The 18617-nt window shown below is 47.3% G+C and overlaps 1 protein-coding gene across 2 annotated transcripts in view; it reads right to left on the bottom strand.

The window, feature by feature from the left end:
* Positions 1-5488: 5488 nt before the first annotated feature.
* LOC118775482 (breast carcinoma-amplified sequence 3-like) overlaps positions 5489-18617 on the bottom strand; it is a 228806-nt gene continuing 215677 nt past the window's right edge. For both annotated transcript variants that reach the window (XM_036525425.1, XM_036525426.1), the window contains one exon: positions 5489-5767. In XM_036525425.1, the coding sequence (XP_036381318.1) occupies positions 5619-5767 (149 nt within the window). In that variant the 3' untranslated portion in view covers positions 5489-5618. The remainder of the gene's footprint in view (positions 5768-18617) is intronic.

Genomic DNA, 18617 nt, shown 5'->3' with positions numbered 1-18617 from the left:
AGGCAGTCTTGGGCAGACGTTCTGCTGGCCCGCAGAGGCGTCGATTCCATTCTGTGCTGAACAGAGGGGGAAATGCGGGAGGAGGCGGGGAGGGGTGCGGAGGAGGGCTGCACCGTTTGCCATGATAACAGGTTAATGGCCGTATATTCTGTCAGTGATCGGTAACGGGGTGGAGTTAGGGTGTGGCCCTCCCTGCCGAGGCTTTGCTGAACTCTGAACTCTTAATTTTATTCTATGTACAGTCTACATAACGAAAACACAAACAGACGCAATAATAATAATAATAATAATAATAATAATAATGCGCGTGTTGGCGATGAACACAGCTTTTCACTTTTTTTAAATGGCCCTCTTCAATATGTTGGAAACTTTTTGCCATCACATCATTACTATAATTCCCTCTTTACTGTAATGAAACATCAAAATGCTCAACGAGGAAATGATTTTAGCAATGCCACGCAGCACTTCCTAGTTTAAAGTTAAGCTGCAATCCTAAAAAAAAGAAAAGATCAAGTATGTACAAATTGGATCATCCCCCATTTGGCTAGTCCAGATGAAAATTCAGCCACAATGTAATCGGAACATTTCATAGTCATAGTCAGTGGTGACTGGACAGTATAATACACTCCAGAGAGAGCTCGGCAGATTTAGTCTGTAACTTTTGAATTACTTTTGAGCGGGTAAATTTAGAATTTTCTGTCATCTGTGGATTTCATTTTAGTTATTGAGATTGAGAAAATAAAAGGATAGTTTCATTAAGAAAAGGATGCAATCTAGTTACACTTTATTTAGCATATGTAAACGAACAGTATACTCTTGATTCTTATAGAACAATTTGATTTGAATGCAGTAGCCAGCAAATTATGTTGCAGTAATCAAAATAGTGACGTGTTTTCATTCAAAGCGAAGGACAAAGCATTGCAGTTAGATTCGATTATAATGTCCATCTAGTAAACCCGACCCGTGATCTGGTGAATCCAGACACGATCATTCTTTATTTATCTTCGACGCGAATACATATTATGTTTGTTTCAGCTTGACTTTGGTGTTCCTTTCCTAACAACAAGCTCAATCCAGTCCATCAAATGATTCGGTATGATTTGAGAAGTTGGGAAATATCAGTTATATTAGACAAGATAATTACTTCTGTTAAGAATTAAATATAAATTATCTTATATAAACAACTTCTTTGACATTTGAGGCGCGAAACCCTTGGAAAAACGCAACTGTAATTTGCCACAGTTTGTAAAATTCATACGGCACGATCATCAAAAATGTATTTAGCTGGATGTTGCTGTGAAAATAAATCGACACACACGGACGTTTAGTTGGTTACTGTGCCAGATTATTCGCAACAATTTGTCTAATTTGCTGTGCGTACAAACGTGTACTTCGTTTAAATGATTATACCTGCGGGTTATCTTTAAATTTCAACTATAATAGTATAAGCTGTTTTTTACTTTTTTACTTTCAACATTCTCATTGCCTTCATCTACCTTTCACATAGTTTACACAGCATGTGCTGTGCTCTATCTTTCCCCATCTTTCTCTTAGTTCTTATTGTCATCATGGTAATTATTATTATGACTGTATAGTGTATATTATTACCTATATATGGTAACTGAGAGCAATAATAGCAACATTGGTAATTTTGTACAAATATTAGGAATTTGTCTTTTTTCCTTGGCAAGAGTAAATTTAGAGTGAGTCAACTGACATTATTTTGTTTTTCTTGTTTGGCACTGCTGAGGAAAGGGCTGGGATGTCTACAGATTAGTAGATCAATAGTACTTATATTATTACATTATTGTTTCCACTGCTCTCTCTTCAGCAGTGAATGTAAGTTCACCTGTGTATTTTACACAACTGTATTATTATCTGTCATACATATTACACTCAAGAGTGAACCTGCATGTATCTTCCAGTATGTACCCCGAGTGCCTGCCTATCAGAGTGAGTGTCTTCCACACGTCTGATGATTCAAATATTAATCTTAACATGTGAAGTGCAGAGAAACCCATGAGGCAGGAAAACAAAATGAATACAAATGCAAAGGACCACAGCCTCAATGACTAACTCCCATTTCATGTTTCTCCCTCTCTGCTTTTTTTGTAGGTGGCGATCATGCCTGAGAGGGTGATGGAGATCAGGATGTAATGCTGCTGTCTGCAGGCTTTCCGTGCTCCTCCCACCGCTGGCCCTTAGACAGAGAGTGTGGAGTCAGAGAAACCCCGACGCCTGGACCCCCCAACAGCCGCTTCAGAGAGCACGTGTGGGCGGGCGGAGTGACCCAGATCAGTTTGTGTCCAGGGCTGACAGAGGGAGGGCCGCAAGGGTAACCCCCAAGCACTGATCCCGGATTAGTTTTACAACATGAATTTGATCCAAACAGTGGGGTGTGGATTGGGCTGGGTTAGCTGACCCTCGATCAGTGCTTGGGAGCAATACCCGACCTGGGAAATGCATGGGATCGGGCGTGCTCATTAAGAAGAGATGGAGTTTAGCGGACAGGATGGCTCGTGCTGAATTTGTTAAGGGAAGCATTAGTCCCTGCTCAATTTAAACTTTGAGTTTTTGTTTTTTCCACTATTAAGAATATTTTCAAAACTATTCAAACTTGGCGCATGTCCTCATTGTCTGCAAATGCCATCTAAAAGTTTTCTTAATATTTTCTTTTATTTTGGCTTGCTTATTATGAGTGATATAAAAAGGTACTGCAACACTGAATGCCAGTTTCTTGTGGGATATAAACTGAGTGGAACTCCTGGACCAGAAATAGGAACCAAGAGATCTCTTTCTTCTCTGAAACACATTATTCGGAACTGGATACGGCACAAAACTTTAAGTTTCATATCACATTTCTTTTGAATAATTAATAGATTCTTTAAAAAAGTGTGCCGAGTTCACAAATTGTTACAGCCTCCAAACACTTATGTATATTACAGTGACATCACAGTTAATATAAATCTGATAGACTCACTGAAGCCTTTGTTCTCAAATCATATTCAATACAGCGACCAGGTGAACAAGTGTTAGCCACAAAACTCAATGAGATGCAGTTAGTGTGATATACAAATCACCATGCACTGAGTGCATCATTTAGCCAGACACAACGTGCAGCTTCTGGGTGCAGGTAACAGCATTGCCCCTTTGAGAAAATACCTGCTCTCCGAGTGCGAGTTCAGAGATCCCGTTTCCCATTGTTGCCTCAATCCCCTTCGTCCTGCCATGGCTGGAAAGTGCACGGTGAAGTCGTCAGAAATATGTTATGATGTCTTCAAGATGAGATTCATTCACGACCCTGCTTTGTACATTATATTTGACCCCTTTGCAACCTTTCAGCCTTTCAGATAAAAATAATGACAGATGCATTCTGTGTCCTGTTGTATAAAGCAGAATTATGTAAAGCCCAGTAATCCTGATCATATTCTTAACACAAACTACACATATATGCACATGTAAATTTTTAAATCAAAACTGTGCTGTATGTACTTTATTGGGATCTTACAGGTAGGTGCACAAATGCAGGGTTTAACATTCTGGTGCTGGATTTGGATCGATCTTTTATCAAAAGGCAACACAAAATGTGAGAATCCTGAACAATATGCTTTTTAATTCGAGGGCTAACCTTTATGGGTAAATGTTTTCAGGGAAAATGGGGATTCACCATAGGAAATCCAGTTTTCTGTATTTAAACTGGAGGAAAGATGAACACATTTCATTCTTAGAAGTTTGGATCTTTAAGAGGTTTCTGGAGTAGATAAGCCATAGTGTAGGCTGCATTTTAGCTGAGAGTGCTGTGTGCAAAAAATAATTCGATCATTTAAAAGAAAATGACACATGGTCAGTTTTCAAAATGTAGTACTTTAGTTGCAAGGGTTTATAGCAAACAATGAAAACCTCTCTTTTACAATAGAAATAATACAAGCGTTAAAAAGCATGTCTGATCAGCTCAGAGGAATACTTTATACTTTTTCCTTCTGTTACCGACAGCGTGCAATGATCTCAGGCTCTGAGAACTCATCCTTTGCACACATTAACTGCTACTGAGCTCTGCCAGGACAGATTCACCCTCACCACATGCAGTCTTGTCTAATGCTACTTTTTGCCCTCTCTCTAAAACTGAGGTTATGCTACGCAAGTTTACACAATGTGGAGGCGTTAGGGGCAACACATCTTTTGTGTTTGAGTCATAATGGAAAAAAACAAAACAAAGCAAAAAAGAAACCCTCGGTCATGAGAACACATCTCCGCTGAAATAAAGGGGCCATTCACACGTGATCACATAATGTTCTCATTACAACACATTGCAGTATCACTCCTGGGAAAATACAAGTCAATGGCTAGTTGACTCACTCACAGAGAGCTCTGTCAGAGGTTTATACACAAGTAGTGGGAAGATGGTACATAATTAGTGAAGGAGGCACCAGTGCCCCCGTGCGAGCGGGCGGGGGGAGGCTACGCTGTGGCTCGCTGGCGTGCCGCGCTCCCGGCCGTCCCCGGGACTGAGTCACTGGTGGAGTTTCCATAGGCTTTCTGGTCTGAGCTGTCATCGATGCATGCATGTGCCGGGGTAAATATTTACGTCCTTGTTTATGAACGTCTGACCCAAACCCAGTAACTGCCTAGGGGTCAGCATTTCTTCGGTCCGACATGAAAGGCTGGAGCCGTTTACAGTCCGACGGAAAAAACGTCTGCTTCTGCGTCTCCCCGCATGCTGTTGAAAACTCACGTTGCCTTAAAATTTAGGATGGGGTTACTGGGGCGACAGGGATTTCCAGCCCATTCCCGTAAGAAAAACCAAGTGCAGTCTGAACAATGCAACCCCTAACTAAACAATGCACCCGTCTCCCCACATTTTTCATTGTCTAGCGGAACACCCCACCCCCCTTAAAAATGAAATAAATACAAATAAACCCACTGAAAAGAAGCAAAAAATCAATCAAAATCCAATACAGTTACATCAAGCAAATATACAATACAATCAGGTGACTGAGTGACATCGTCTCGGTAACGTATTCATCAGTTAACCGTTAGTCTGCCAATGAAATGATCTCCACTGTATCACTTGTAGATATCAGCTGATTTTCTTTGAGGTAATCAGGCACTGAGCTCATTCACGTCACACAGAGATGAAGGAAAGGAACAGGATGTGCACCTTCACTGTAGTGTGTTTTTACTTCCAGCAGGTCACATGATCCGAGATTATCGTAAACATTCACAGTCCCTGGCCCCACAGCTCTACCCTCCCACTGTAATAAAATAAATAAAACCAAAACAGCAAATTGGAAAATTAGTCTAACTATCGGGTACACATCCACGAGAGCGAGTCTAGACCTACCAAATGCTCCAAAAGCTACGCTTTGTGTTTTCTTTTGTACAGGAAATAAGACCAGTAAAGTAAAACCTTAGAGACCCTTGGGTAAATGCTTTGTAGCACAGCCGCCATGCTGAGAGCAGGACGCCACAAGGTGGGGTGAAGGGGGGGGGTGGCTACATGGGAGTTTGAGAGCGTCTCCGCGGTAGGAGCTGAAGGGTATCAGCAGTTAGACACTGATATGCTGGGGCGGGGTTGGGGGGATTTGGGGGGATCTCTGCAGGTCGTGCCTCGGCCCCCCCTAGGGGAATCCGGAGGGGAAGAGGCTGAGGGGCTGGCTCTCGTTGGTGGGCAGCGGCGATCGGTAGCCCTCGAAGCTGCGCGGGATGCTCCCGCTGGTGGAGCCCGAGCTGTTGCTGAGGGTCTCGATGCTGCCCTCCCTCTGCAGCTCTACGGACAAAGCAGGAGCAAACAGGGGAAAGGGTTAACACTGTGCCGCTCTCCCGGGCCTACACACTGTGCCTACACACACACCCACAAATCCACACTTACAAAAGGAGTAATAAACGTCGGGAAGCACATTTCCTGTTGAAATGGCTAATGATCATATACTTATGCACAGTAGTTAACACACCTCAAAGGACTACATTTTCAGGTTTAGCACTCCAATGGGTTAGTGTTCTACAGGCTCATCGGCATATTACAAATGTGGCAACAGAGTAACAGGAATGATAAGTGGCATGAATAGAAGATGAAAAATCATTAAGCATTCAGTGTGAGCAGTCACTTTTAACAGCATATTATAGAATGACGCATCAAAACAATCTATGAAAATGCAATAAAAGAGAAACTCCAGTAGAAGTAGTGTGATGGAAGATACTACTTGTTGTGTTCTCATAATGATCATAATAATGCTAATGTTTATTACTATAATCATTATTATAATTTTATCATTATATAATAATGAAATTGTTACTTGTTATATATGCATGAATAATGTGATTCTCCTGTCCATTCTGAAATCAAGAAAATGCAAAAATCTGCTGTTAAAATGGCCTCGAAATGACATAATCCCAATAATGTTTGAATATCAGATGCAGCACCTGAACAGTTTTATATGTCATGCACTTGGGTACATTTATATGCCATGCACTTGGGTACATGTAAAGAAGCAAAGTCAAAGGCAGGTTTCTGTCTAACAACCCAGGGCTCTAACAGCGTGATACTGTGATCCCTTCTGTAGGGTTGCCAGAGATCTGTAAATTAGAAAAAGGAACAAGAGCACTTAAGAGTCTGGTCAGACATCAGCATATTTGCCAACATTGTTTATTTTCCTGACAGATTCCCTTATGCAGGGTGACTTAAATGTCTTATCTTCCCTACACCCACATGCTGCCAAGCACCATGTACAATAGGTAGCACATAACAACGGTAGCACACAACAATGGTTTCAACACTGCTCCACACTTGTGTCATAAACACACCACCACAGAAAAGGTACACGCAGACCTTAATACACTGAAAGGTTGAACTGCAGAGAGGAATTCGCACCCCCCCCCCCCCCCCTTGCAAATAATGAAGAGCCTGGTTCCTGGGAAGCGGTTCGCGGGACTCTCCGGTCAGCCTGCCTCTCAACAGGAGAGAGCTACCAAGGCCGAGCACAGCCGACTTTTACCAGCCCCTGTAAAAGACCCCAGTAAATCCTCACCGTGGTCTCTCCTGCATGATGGAGTTAAAAAACCCACCTTTATTAGAGACTGATTAAGAAATGAGGGCTTGCATTTTGGATCTATTAAGTGGAAGCAGCTGCCGCTTCCCTATGTGGTAGCCGTGGGAGCACTTGAATTACTCCGTTCCAAATCGTGGGTTACTTCAGCTTCCTGCGTACTGGGCTTTGCTCATATGCTAACGTCTTTGGCTTGGGCATCTGATAAATGAAATCATTTCCACTTGCGTCAAGAAGACATACCTTAGCTCACGCCGCTTCCTGTGTAAATAAGTGTTTTACTGCAGTACACGTTTTACACCCCACACCTCCCCAAAGCGCTCCCCCTCGGCTCGTCCTGACACAGAGATTCGTCCCAAATCAAAGCCTCCGTGGGGGGCTGTTCTTGGTTTTCGTGGTGGATTGCAGGGTTAGCGCAGTAACTTCTCTCCTCTCGCCGGTGGCATGCTGCCCTTTGGAATGTTTACTGTGGTGTTAGTGAAAGTAATGGCCTTCCACGGAGCGCCCAAGACGCCTGTGCGTGGTTCCACCCTGACTTTCATGACCCCACCGAGGAGCCGTCTGATGCAGGTTTGAGCCGTGGCCGTTTGGCAGATCAGGTGTGTGATGTCGGCAGACGGTCCAGCGGGGTGTGTGTTTGTGTGTGTGTGTGTGTGCGTGTGTGTGTGTGTGTGTGTGTGCGTGTGTGCGTGTGTGCGTGTGTGCGTGTGTGCGTGTGTGCGTCTGTGTGTCTGTGTTTGTGTTTATGTCTGTGGCATGCTGAGACAGACAAGGCTGCTGGTTCTGAGGACAGCGCCAGGATGGACTGAGCTAAGGCCCGCACTGCATTATGGAACTGCACACTACTACTACTAATCTGGTTCAAAGTGAAGCTCACCAATTACCCATACTCCTCTGCCGTTGGCAGTCAAGCATTGTCCAAACGGCATCGAATACTTGGAGTTTCCCTGAGTCCTCTTGGCTAAACCTGAGCATTACAAAAGTTTGTCTGAACACATCAATACACTAGGAGGTCTGCACTTTTCTCCATGAAACAGTCGCTGTTCATCAAAATCATGCTGATGCAAAGTGTCATCCTGCTCTGTTCTAATTATTAGGAATCCTGCAGGCCTGGATGAGCACTGAGGCTGAGTGAGTGTGTGTGGAGTGTGTGGAGTGTGTAGGTGAGCTGCAGGCAGCAGATCGCAGGATGCGCTGGGAAGGCAGGGGGCGCGGGGGGGAGGAAGTGATCTCACCAGTCCCACACAAGAGGAATGGGGTCCCTGACACAGGGGTAATAACTTGTAATCAAAGCCATGAGATGGGTCGGGGGTAGGTGGACCATCAATCGCCCCTGCCGACGATCCCGTCTCACGGCTCGCAGATGAGGTGCGGGGAAAAGGAGCCTTTGGGGGGGTGTGGGGTGGGGGGGTGGTGGTGTTTGTTTGCTTTGGTGGGAGCGCATAACTCACATACCCCCTCTGGCAGGTGTTCATAAATTGTACAGTAGGGTTTGAAGTGAAGGGAGCGTGCCAGCGAGGGGATGGGGGTCTGCTTATTCTCAGGCGCCGCGGCCCGGCGGAGCGCCGCCGCCTAAACCCCCCCCCACCCCCCCGCCGGACGGCTCCCGCTCGCCGCCGAGCGCCGACAGCACATCTGAGGAGCACTGGGGGCGGGGGAGGCGGGCCATCAATCTCCGGGACGCCGCGCCTCTCTCGCCCCTCCGGTCAGAGTCCACACCTGGGACACATTCTGCCCGATGCCGGGTCAAGCGGGGTTTGAGCCGAGTCATCCTGGGGTCGGCGTTGTCAGGCAGGAATTACATTTGCGCCGTTCGAGGGGAAGCACCTCTGCCGATGACAGAGATACACAGGAAACCGAGCTCCTGGCTGGGGGCACGCAGTAAATAACCTCCTCGTACGCCTCCTTTATGTCCGACGGGGGAGCGACGCTCGCTATACGCTGTGGATTTACACCCAATATTACACTCACTCCCCTCCCCTTCCTTTATAAAGCCCCTACAATATATGGCGAGCAAAATCGAGCACAGCTGAATATGAAAGTCATGCAGGAGGCAAATGGCTACTGTTTCATGCTTTCACCGTCTCTCTCTCCCCTCTCCCCTCTCCCTCTCGCTCGCATACATCCATATACATTTAGTGGCCCTGAGGATTTAGCGGTAATCTGCAAATGATATCACTTTCCCGGCCCCGCCTCCTGGCCCCAGTGCCATTCTCCCAGCTCCAGACCAGCAGGAATGCGAGTGTGGCGCATTATTCTAAAAGATATAAGCTGCCTTCCTGGTGCAGGCTAATCCAGCCCTTTGTGTGACTCATATGAGATATTCACCGAAAGGTATTTGGGTTAACCTTTTACATCCTTCCCCCCGCGGTCCTCTCCGTTTTGGCGGAAGCCTCGCTGCTGGGGTAGGTGTCTGAGCCCGGGCGGCTCCGCTTTTTCATTTTGGTCCAGCCCAGCCTCACGTGCCGCACGACACGGTTGCCGCACACAATTTTTTGTAAAAACAGAATTTTTTACAGACTTTTTTTGGGGTTCTTCCTGGAAACAAGCTCCAGCAGAGAAACAGTTAAGCGCTTCGGAAAAATGCGGCAGGGAAAGCAACACGGCCACTGGAAGTACCTCAGTAACAATTCAGCGCTAGAATGTCCACATATGGTCAGCTTTAGCCCTCCACTGCGAACAGGCATAATCCTCTTACATTTTCTTCTTCTCACTTTAGGGCTCGCTAAGAGACATAAATCCACGCTTTCACGTGAAAAGAAACGGCTTTGTTGTTTTGCCATTCCCCGCACACACACACACACACACACACACACGTGCGCGCAACTAAACACAAGTCGAGCAAATTGACCGGGAACGTGTATCCCTTGCAGAAGGCGGCCCCCGGCCCCCTCTGAAACGCCCCCGCTGATTCGGAACACATTTCTCCTGTGAACGGTTCGCGGTGGTGGGAGATATATTGAATTCAGCATTAAGGAGAAACGAAATAAGGATCAAAGGGGACAAAGGGGCTCTTAATCAGCGGTTGTGCATCGGGGTAAATGTGAGGGAGCGCTCCCCCCCCCCGGCCCCGGCCCGGGTCCATACGTCCTCCGTCAGCCTGCCGCTGGAGAGAGGGGGCTGGAATGGGGATCACAGATGAAGGCGGTAACCCACACCAGCACTGTACTTATCCTGTCTGATTTGTTTTTGTGTTTTAACTTTAATCTCGCCGTGGCCCCAGCTGGCTCTGGTTAACGCTCTCACGTCACATTCCTGTCCGGCCACTCCCGCCATCGCCGGCGAGATGAACGGCAGTGTGCTTGATCTATAATCAGGGGCTCATTAGGGCCCGGCTCCCCAATCAACTCCTATCCCAACTGCCCCCCCCCACTCCCCCTCACTGCCCTCCCTCTCCAACCTCCGCTCAGCACCAGGGGAGAAGCGGAGATCTCTCTCACAGCACGTGACCCCGCTGTGGCACAGTCAGGCCCCCCCTCAGACACTGCGCTCTGGCACCAGCCACTCCTGCCTGTGTAATCACAGCCACCGAGCGCCGCCCCCCCTCCCCCCCTCCCCGCTGCAGAGCAGGTAATGCGCTGGTGCTGTCATAGGAGCTCACTGCTTCCCCACCGGACGGGGCAGGGAGAGGGGGTCTGCCGCCTGGCGCTGATCGTGGATCAGTGTCAGCCTTCTGTGCACAAAATGTTGGGGGTAGGATTAAGGGTGGATACACTGAACCTGAATTGATTTTCTGGGGGTGGAAAGTACCTTGAATATGTTACAAACTGAACAAAAGCCAGGCCTCACAGAGGTAATATAATACATCATAATCACAACTTTTTTTTTAAGATTCATAGAAGGAATGAAAGGGAAAATTATAACAAATTAATTAACAACAACAATAATAATAATGATGACATTATACTATCACTACACATGATAAGAATGATAATTTTAATAATGATAATAATACTTATTATGTATATTTGCCCATAGCAGGCCCCAGCAGCTTGCTAAGTTTGGTCAGTATCTGAGGCCAGTCACGCTCCATCACTCAGAGCAGGGGAGGAGGCTGCTTTGACAGTGCCCTCCCTTTGCAATGCCAACACACTGTATTTATCAGCCCAGGCCCTGATATCATTCTGTGCAACCAGCGGCTGCGATTTATAGGCCTCCAACAACAATTCTCCCTCAGTGCCTCTGACAGATTTATCCCTCTCCATAATGTGAGGTTACGCTCCAAAAATCAACGATGACAAAATATTTGACCGTTATTTTAAGTAAATACGTAAATTATGCGAAATATGGATCAGGCGCCGCTCCCTCTGCCTCTCGCACTCTGTACCGCTCCATCTGTGGCGTCGGCGCTGATTAGCCTGCTTGCAAAGGATCATGGGAACGAAGAGCCAGAGTGAAATGCCTTCCTGAGGCTTGGCTGCACCACATGAAAGGAAGAGAGCGGGAAGACTGTGTGCACTTGCACGGGCTGCCTGTACTCATGACTCTCTCTGATCTCTGCTCCCTCCTCCCGTCAGGTGCAGAGTGTAATGTGCGAAAGTAACTTACCTTACCACAACCCCCCGACTCCACCCCTTCTGAATCATGATTGGGACACGCCTGGGTTCTGGGCTCCTCCCGGTCCTGCCCCACTCCCAGGATGCTACACTGACGTAATGGCCACCTTTACAACACACCCTCGGACCGGGCAGGTGGAGGTGCGGGACCTGACAACACCCTCTCTGGTCCGCTTTCAATTAGCCTTAATGAAAACCCCCTGCAGTGCCCCAGACCCCCTGGCCCCACTCAGCTCACAGCAGCCTCCCACGGGCCCTTGCGTATTACTATTAATAATAATACAAGCAGAATAATGCTGACCTCAGTTCTGCTCCTCTCATTACAGAAACAGAGCCCCGACACCCCCTCCCCCTCATTATGAAGAAATAAAGCAACCCTTATGCCCTTTTGAAATATGTAATATTACATCCACTCTCACCAGAAAATGCTACAACTAAGCACTAGTCATTTATCCACAAGCCAGGACCGGCAGAGCGCAGAGCTGAGGCCCCCGTTCTGGGGATAATGACCCAGATGCACGACCGAAACGCGGCACGATGTGCGACCGCATGCTTTTCACATGCAAATGTTGCCCGGGAGCCACTGCCGAGGGAGGAAGCTGCATGCACAAATGCAGGCGCTGCACTGGTGAAATCTGCACACAAAAAGCAACCAGAGCCACCTTCATTTATATGAAGGGCATCTGCAGGCAGCAGTGTGGCGTAGTGGCAGGGAGCAGGGCTCATAACCGAAAGGCTGCTGGGTCAGTTCCCTGCTAGGGCACTGCTGTTGTACTCTTGGGCAAGGTACTTGATTGCCTCAATAACTATCAAAACTCTATGGATGATAAAATTGTAGCCTATTTAAGTCACTCAGGGTAGGAGTGTCTCCTAAACGACAACAATGTAAATGTAATCTGGGAACGGCACGTAGGCGCCTCCATATTTATCCGTGTTGACAACATGATCAGCCTTTCTGTGTGAGGCGACGTCATGCCTTTGTGTGCAGGCGGCGGGCTGAGCGGCGGTGTGCTGTGGACGTAGGTATCTGCCGCGGCAGAGGGGGTCTCCTGAGTGGAGCTGCGTTAAGCACTGCCCTGGAAGCGCGCTGATAACCAGGCAGCCCCGCGTGCGTGCCCAGTCCGCTCCAGCGCTGTCCGTGCCAGTGGCCTGGGGATTAGATGGCTCCGAGCGGGGCGCGGACGCACGCTCCGCGCTCTAATCAACGCTGCAGTCTGCTCCGCGCGCTGGCCGCCGCCCCGTCCCGCCCTGCCCCCCGCGCGCGAGCGTGCCCTCCCCTCCACCCCCTCTCCGGCGGGGGGCAGAGCCGAGCGGAGCCAGCCACCAGCATCTTGAAATCAGAGACCTTTAGCTAATGCAGCAGCGCGCTGCGTGTGCTACATGACCTTCGCTAGTGTGGGAACCGCGAATAGCCTGTAAGCAATCCAAAGAGCACATCCAGTTCCCAGACAGCGGCGGGCGGGAGACACGCACGCCTTCCGCGTGCTCGCTCCACCTGGAGAGCACTGATCTCAGACCTGCCGCTGTCTCGCCAGACACTGCCACGGAGCCGGGGAGCTTCCTGCCAGGCTGATCGGGGGAGGGGGGGTAGCCACCATTCCCGGGGAGGGAAGAGAGAAGCGTACCCCCTTCTGTGAAACCCATGCTGAGAGACAGCGGTAGAAAGCCATAGAGAGAGCACCAAGGTGCTGTGCAGCCCCATCCCCTGTGGCCTTTCCTAGAAAGAGTGGGGCCTAGGAGGAAGAGATCTAGTGTCTCTGCAGCGCCTGGGCCAGCTGTCTGCTTTTTTAACTGCCCCTTCCTGCAACCTTTCCATTAATACTCCCATCATTAATTCATACTCTATGATTTATTCATATGCATATGCATAGTAATGTATGTATTATACCTACAGTCTATATCATATATATATATATATATATAAAATATTAGTGTACTTGACAGTTATCTGATACACTGCATTACATTATTTTTAGCTATGGCTAGTTTCCAATGCCAGTCCCTAAATGAACTTTCAAGATAAAGGGGAAAATTTAAAAAGGAAATGAAAATAAAAAAGATACATAACAATAAATTATATATGAATCACACATATTATGTATACAGCGGTAGACAAGACAAAATACCAGATGAAGGGCTCATATTTTGAAGTAAGAGAGGAGTCTACACATTTCATGTTACAACTATAATTACCAAAAAGTCTCTGCTATAAATGACGTTTTAAAATGAATTCAAATAAGAAGTGTGAGTTTCTAAAGCAAGTCAATTAGCTGGTGCCCATATTGCAGTTGTGTCAGTCAGACAGCACAAAAATGATTTTATATGTCAGGGGAACAGTGTCAAAAATTATGACAGCACACGCCAAACAAGAAATACTTGCAGCAGGAAAGAGGAACAGTGGTCACAAGTTGAAGCTCACCCTCAGGGATAGACAGACACTTAACAGGATAGCCGATAATAACTGCCAAACAGCCTCAAAAACTACCACAGAACTCAATCCACACCTCTGACCCAGTCTCAATAAAAACTATTCATCCTGAGCTTTATAAAAATGATATTTAAGGTTTGGATGCCATTCAGAAACTTCTAGGCCAATGAGCAACAATGCATAACCCAGCGTAATGAGCACAAAACCTGGACTTCTGAACAGTAGTAGAAAGTAATATCCTCAGATAAATTGTGTTTTACTCTTTTTCCTACATCTGGCCAGGTTTATGTTTGAAGAAATCCAAAGGATGCCTTCAACCCACATTCCCTGTCCCCAGCTGTTTAACATGTTGGTGGATCATCTTGGGGGAGCCATCTTGTGGGAGTCGTTGGGTCTGATTATTACTCTGCTTTGTAGAATTATGCCCAATGCAATGCTGCATACCCTATGGTACCAACACATTTCCTCAGAATGTTTCCACATATACACACCCATATACACAGATTTAAGAGTGGTTTCATAGACACCAGGATTATATCAAACATGTTCCATGTACACACACTGATGAGCCAAAACATTATGACCACCTGCCTAATATGCTGTTGGTCCTCTGTGTGCCACCAAAACAATGGACTCTACAAGACCCCTGAAGGTGTCCTGTGGTATTTGGCACCAAAACATTAGCAGCAGATCCTTCAAGTCCTGTAAGTTGCAATATGGAGCGGCCGTGGATCGGACTTGTCGGTCCAGCACATCCCACAGATGCTCAATCGGACTGAGATCTGGAGAATTTGGAGGCCAGGGCAACACCTTGAAGACTTCATCATGTCTCAAACCATTCCCGAATAATGTGTGCAGTGTGGCAGGGTGCATTATCCTGCTGAAAGAGACCACTGCCATCAGGGAATACCATTGCCATGAAGGGGTGTACCTGGTCTGCAACAATGTTTAGGTAGGTGGCACATGTCAAATTGAGGTCCACATGAATGGCCGGACCAAGGGTTTCCCAGCAGAACATTACCCAGAGCATCACACTCCCTCCACCGGCTTGTCGTCTTCCCACAATGCATTCTGGTGCCATCAGTTCCCCAGGTAAACAGCGCACACGTACATAGCCATCCATGTGATCTAAAAGAAAACAGGACTCAATGGACCAGGCAACCTTCTTCCACTGCTCCAAGGTCCAGTTCTGACGCTTGCATGCCCATTGTAGGTGCTATCGATGGTGGACAGTGGTCATCATGGGCACTCTGAACGGTCTGTGGCTATGCAACCCCATACGCAGCAAGGTGCGATGCACTGTGTGTTGTGACACATTCCTCCCGTAACCATCATTAAAATTTTCTGTGACTTGTGCCACAGTAGACCTTCTGTCAGTTTGGGCCAGCCGGTATAGCCTTCGTTGCCCTTGTGCATCGATTAGCCTTGGGCGCCCAACACCCTGTCGCTGGTTTGTGGTTTGTCCCTCCTCGGACCACTGTCGGTAGGTACTCACCACTGCTGTCCGGGAGCACCCCACAAGCCTTGCCGTTTCAAAGATGCTCTGACCCAGTCGTCTGGCCATAACAATCTGGCCCTTGTCAAAGTTCCTCAGGTCTTTACTCCTACCCATTTCTCCTGCATCCAACATGTTGACTACGAGAACTGATTGTTCACTTACCATCTAATCTATCCAGACCTTGACATGTGCCCTTTTCTGGAGATGATCAACATTATTCCATTATTCGGTTCACCTGTGAGTGGTCATAATGTTTTGAGATATATATATATATATATATATATATATATATATTACTGTATATGCGTTTAATTTATATAATGACATCTAACCATTGAAGAATTAAATATTAATAAAATGTAATGTAAATATTACACTTATCTTCTCCTCTGCTATATCATGTGATGCGTTTTATTCAGCACAACACTACAAATGTAGGGAATGTGCCAGAGTTGAGGAGCATCAGGATTATCACTGGCCTGGACTCACATCTCCCCTACAGCAAGTTTTCACACTCTGCCCTTCACTTCCACGTTACTGTGTGCTAACGACCCAAACCAGGGTGAGAAGGTGAAACATCTATTTACAGCCTTTCGTTCTCTCCAGCTCTCTGTCTCTCTTTTTCTCTCCTTTGCTCTCCCTCCATTTCTTTCTCTCTCTCACTCTGTCGCTCAGAAAAAACCCAACATCTCTGCTGGGCTCTCCCTTAAGCAAGCCGTTAAGAGCACTTTCTAAAACCGTTCACAAAAAAACCCATTTACTGGCGGTTCGGGCTCCCTGCCTCTCCCTCCTGCCCCCCAGCTCCCCCCTCCCCTTTCCCGCTGAGTGTTGCCCGGGCTAGCGAGCGGAGTGGCAGAGCCGCAGCCGGGATAAATGATACAATGACATCCAGGCCCGACGTGTCAGCGAAGGGGGGACGCGGCGGCGGCTCTGAATGCAGGAATTATTCTTCATCGTCTCACACTGTCGCTGCGCATTACTCTCAAGCCCTTGGCTCGCTGTGGAGAGCGACCCTGGAAAGAAAGGGTGAGTGCTGAGGGGAAAAAATAATGATTGTAGTCTTCTTTCACACTCCAGTCGCTTTTCACAGCACCATACTTTTCAGCCTCGACTCAGGTTGCTGGCCCTGTTTTTTTCCCCCCCTTTCTTCTCTTTTAGCTGCTACACTGTGAGTGTCTTTCAGTAATAGAGTGCACTTCTTTCCCCAAGCAGGCCCCGGGGGAAATGTAACAAAGTGATCAACAAATATTTCTCCACAAAGTATCCAAATACTCTTCCAGGACACAAGGAGAGAGGAAGTGTGAGGCTACAGCAGGCCAGTCTTTTCAGTGCAGCACCGTGAGTCTCTCCCACAGTGTTTCCCTATGAGTCTCTCCCACAGTGTTTCCCTATGCATCTCTTCACAGTGTAGAGCTATGGGTCTCTCCCACAGTGTATCCCTATGGGTCTCTCCCACAGTGTTTCCCTATGAGTCTCTCCCACAGTGTATCCCTATGGGTCTCTCACAGTGCAGGGCTATGAGTCTCTCTTACAGTGTAGAGCTATGGGTCTCATCCACAGTGTAGAGCTATGAGCCTCTCTCACAGTGTAGAGCTATGCATCTCTTCACAGTGTAGAGCTATGGGTCTCTGTCACAGTGTAGAGCTATGAGCCTCACCCACTGTGCAGAACTATGGGTCTCTCTCACAGTGTAGAGCTATGAATCTCTCCCACAGTGTATCCCCATGAGTCTCTCCCACAGTGTATCCCTATGAGGCTCTCCCACTGTGTATCCCTATGAGTCTTTCTCACAGTGGAGAGCTATGGGTCTCTCACAGTACAGGGCTATGAGTCTCTCTCACCGTGTAGAGCTATGAGCCTCTCTCACTGTGTAGAGCTATGGGTCTCATCCACAGTGTAGAGCTATGAGCCTCTCACTGTGTAGAGCTATGGGTCTCTCTCATTGTGTAGAGCTATGAGCCTCTCTCACTGTGTAGAGCTATGAGTCTCTCTCACTGTATAGAGCTGAGTCTGTCTCACAGTATAGCCCGATGAGTCTCTCCCACAGTGCAGAGCTTTGGGTCTGCAGCCCTGCTGCTACTCAGCACTCGAGCACTTTAAAAACCTCCTTCCTCGGAGGTAGCAGGCCCTGTCACATTAAAAAGGTCACAAACACACAGCGAGGCGAAATGCATCTAACTATCCAACCTTCTCAGGAAGAGGAGAGAAGCCCTGCTCTTTCCCACTTGGTTACGACAGCTCCGGTGAATGGGACTAAGACTCAGGAGGGAGAGGTACATTTTGAGTGGTGAGGCGTGAGGAATAAAGGATGGGTGCAGCACAGGACCATCTGCCTGATCCGAATGTGCTCCACTTCCCTCCCGTCTCACCAGGGGTAAAACGAGGGGTGTCCCAGAAAAGCTCAATGACCCACATAGTCATTCCATTGTTTTTAGCTAACTCCATTATGACATCACAGAAACACACGATGAGCATCTCGTAATAGGTCCCATTCCAGATGTACAACCCCAAAAACATGACAACCCACCTGCCTTGTCCCCTTTTCTGTGTAGGATATCAGCTTTTCTCCGTGTCACCCCCTCATGTAACTCACTATCTACACACAATACAATAAGGCAATTTGTTAGCCACAGCAGAAAAAGAGACCCCGCTAAAAAGGAAGTGTATCCTTTTCTTAAGGGGACGTGTATGAATACCATCTGGGTTCTCAGCCTCAGGGCCTCAAACCACACCAGGAACTGGTCAGGAGCTGTAAAGGGTTGTGTCACATTCTCGCTAGGTGGTTCAACAACACAGAAGGAAAATCCACCGCGCCCAACGTCAGAGCCGTTTCTGATCTGCGATAAAAAACTTTATTTGTGTAACTTACCAGTCATGTGCTGAAATTAGTGTAATAAGGACTGAATATTGGAGTGGAGCAACTCCTGGTTTGGCCCTGCTGGTCAGTGGTGTGCACCCAGCTGTGTGCTGCTGTTGAGATGGCTATCTGTTGCAACAAGCCGTTACATCAAAGCACTCGCTCAGATAATGACCCTCATTTCTTTGGATATGAGCAACAATGTCCAATTTAAACAGTCTGTATTTGAATATGA

This window comes from Megalops cyprinoides, chromosome 3, assembly GCF_013368585.1.
Source record: "Megalops cyprinoides isolate fMegCyp1 chromosome 3, fMegCyp1.pri, whole genome shotgun sequence".
NCBI classification, from domain to species: domain Eukaryota; kingdom Metazoa; phylum Chordata; class Actinopteri; order Elopiformes; family Megalopidae; genus Megalops; species Megalops cyprinoides.
Note: the sequence above shows the minus strand (reverse complement) of the source record. Positions and strands in the feature narration are given on the sequence as shown.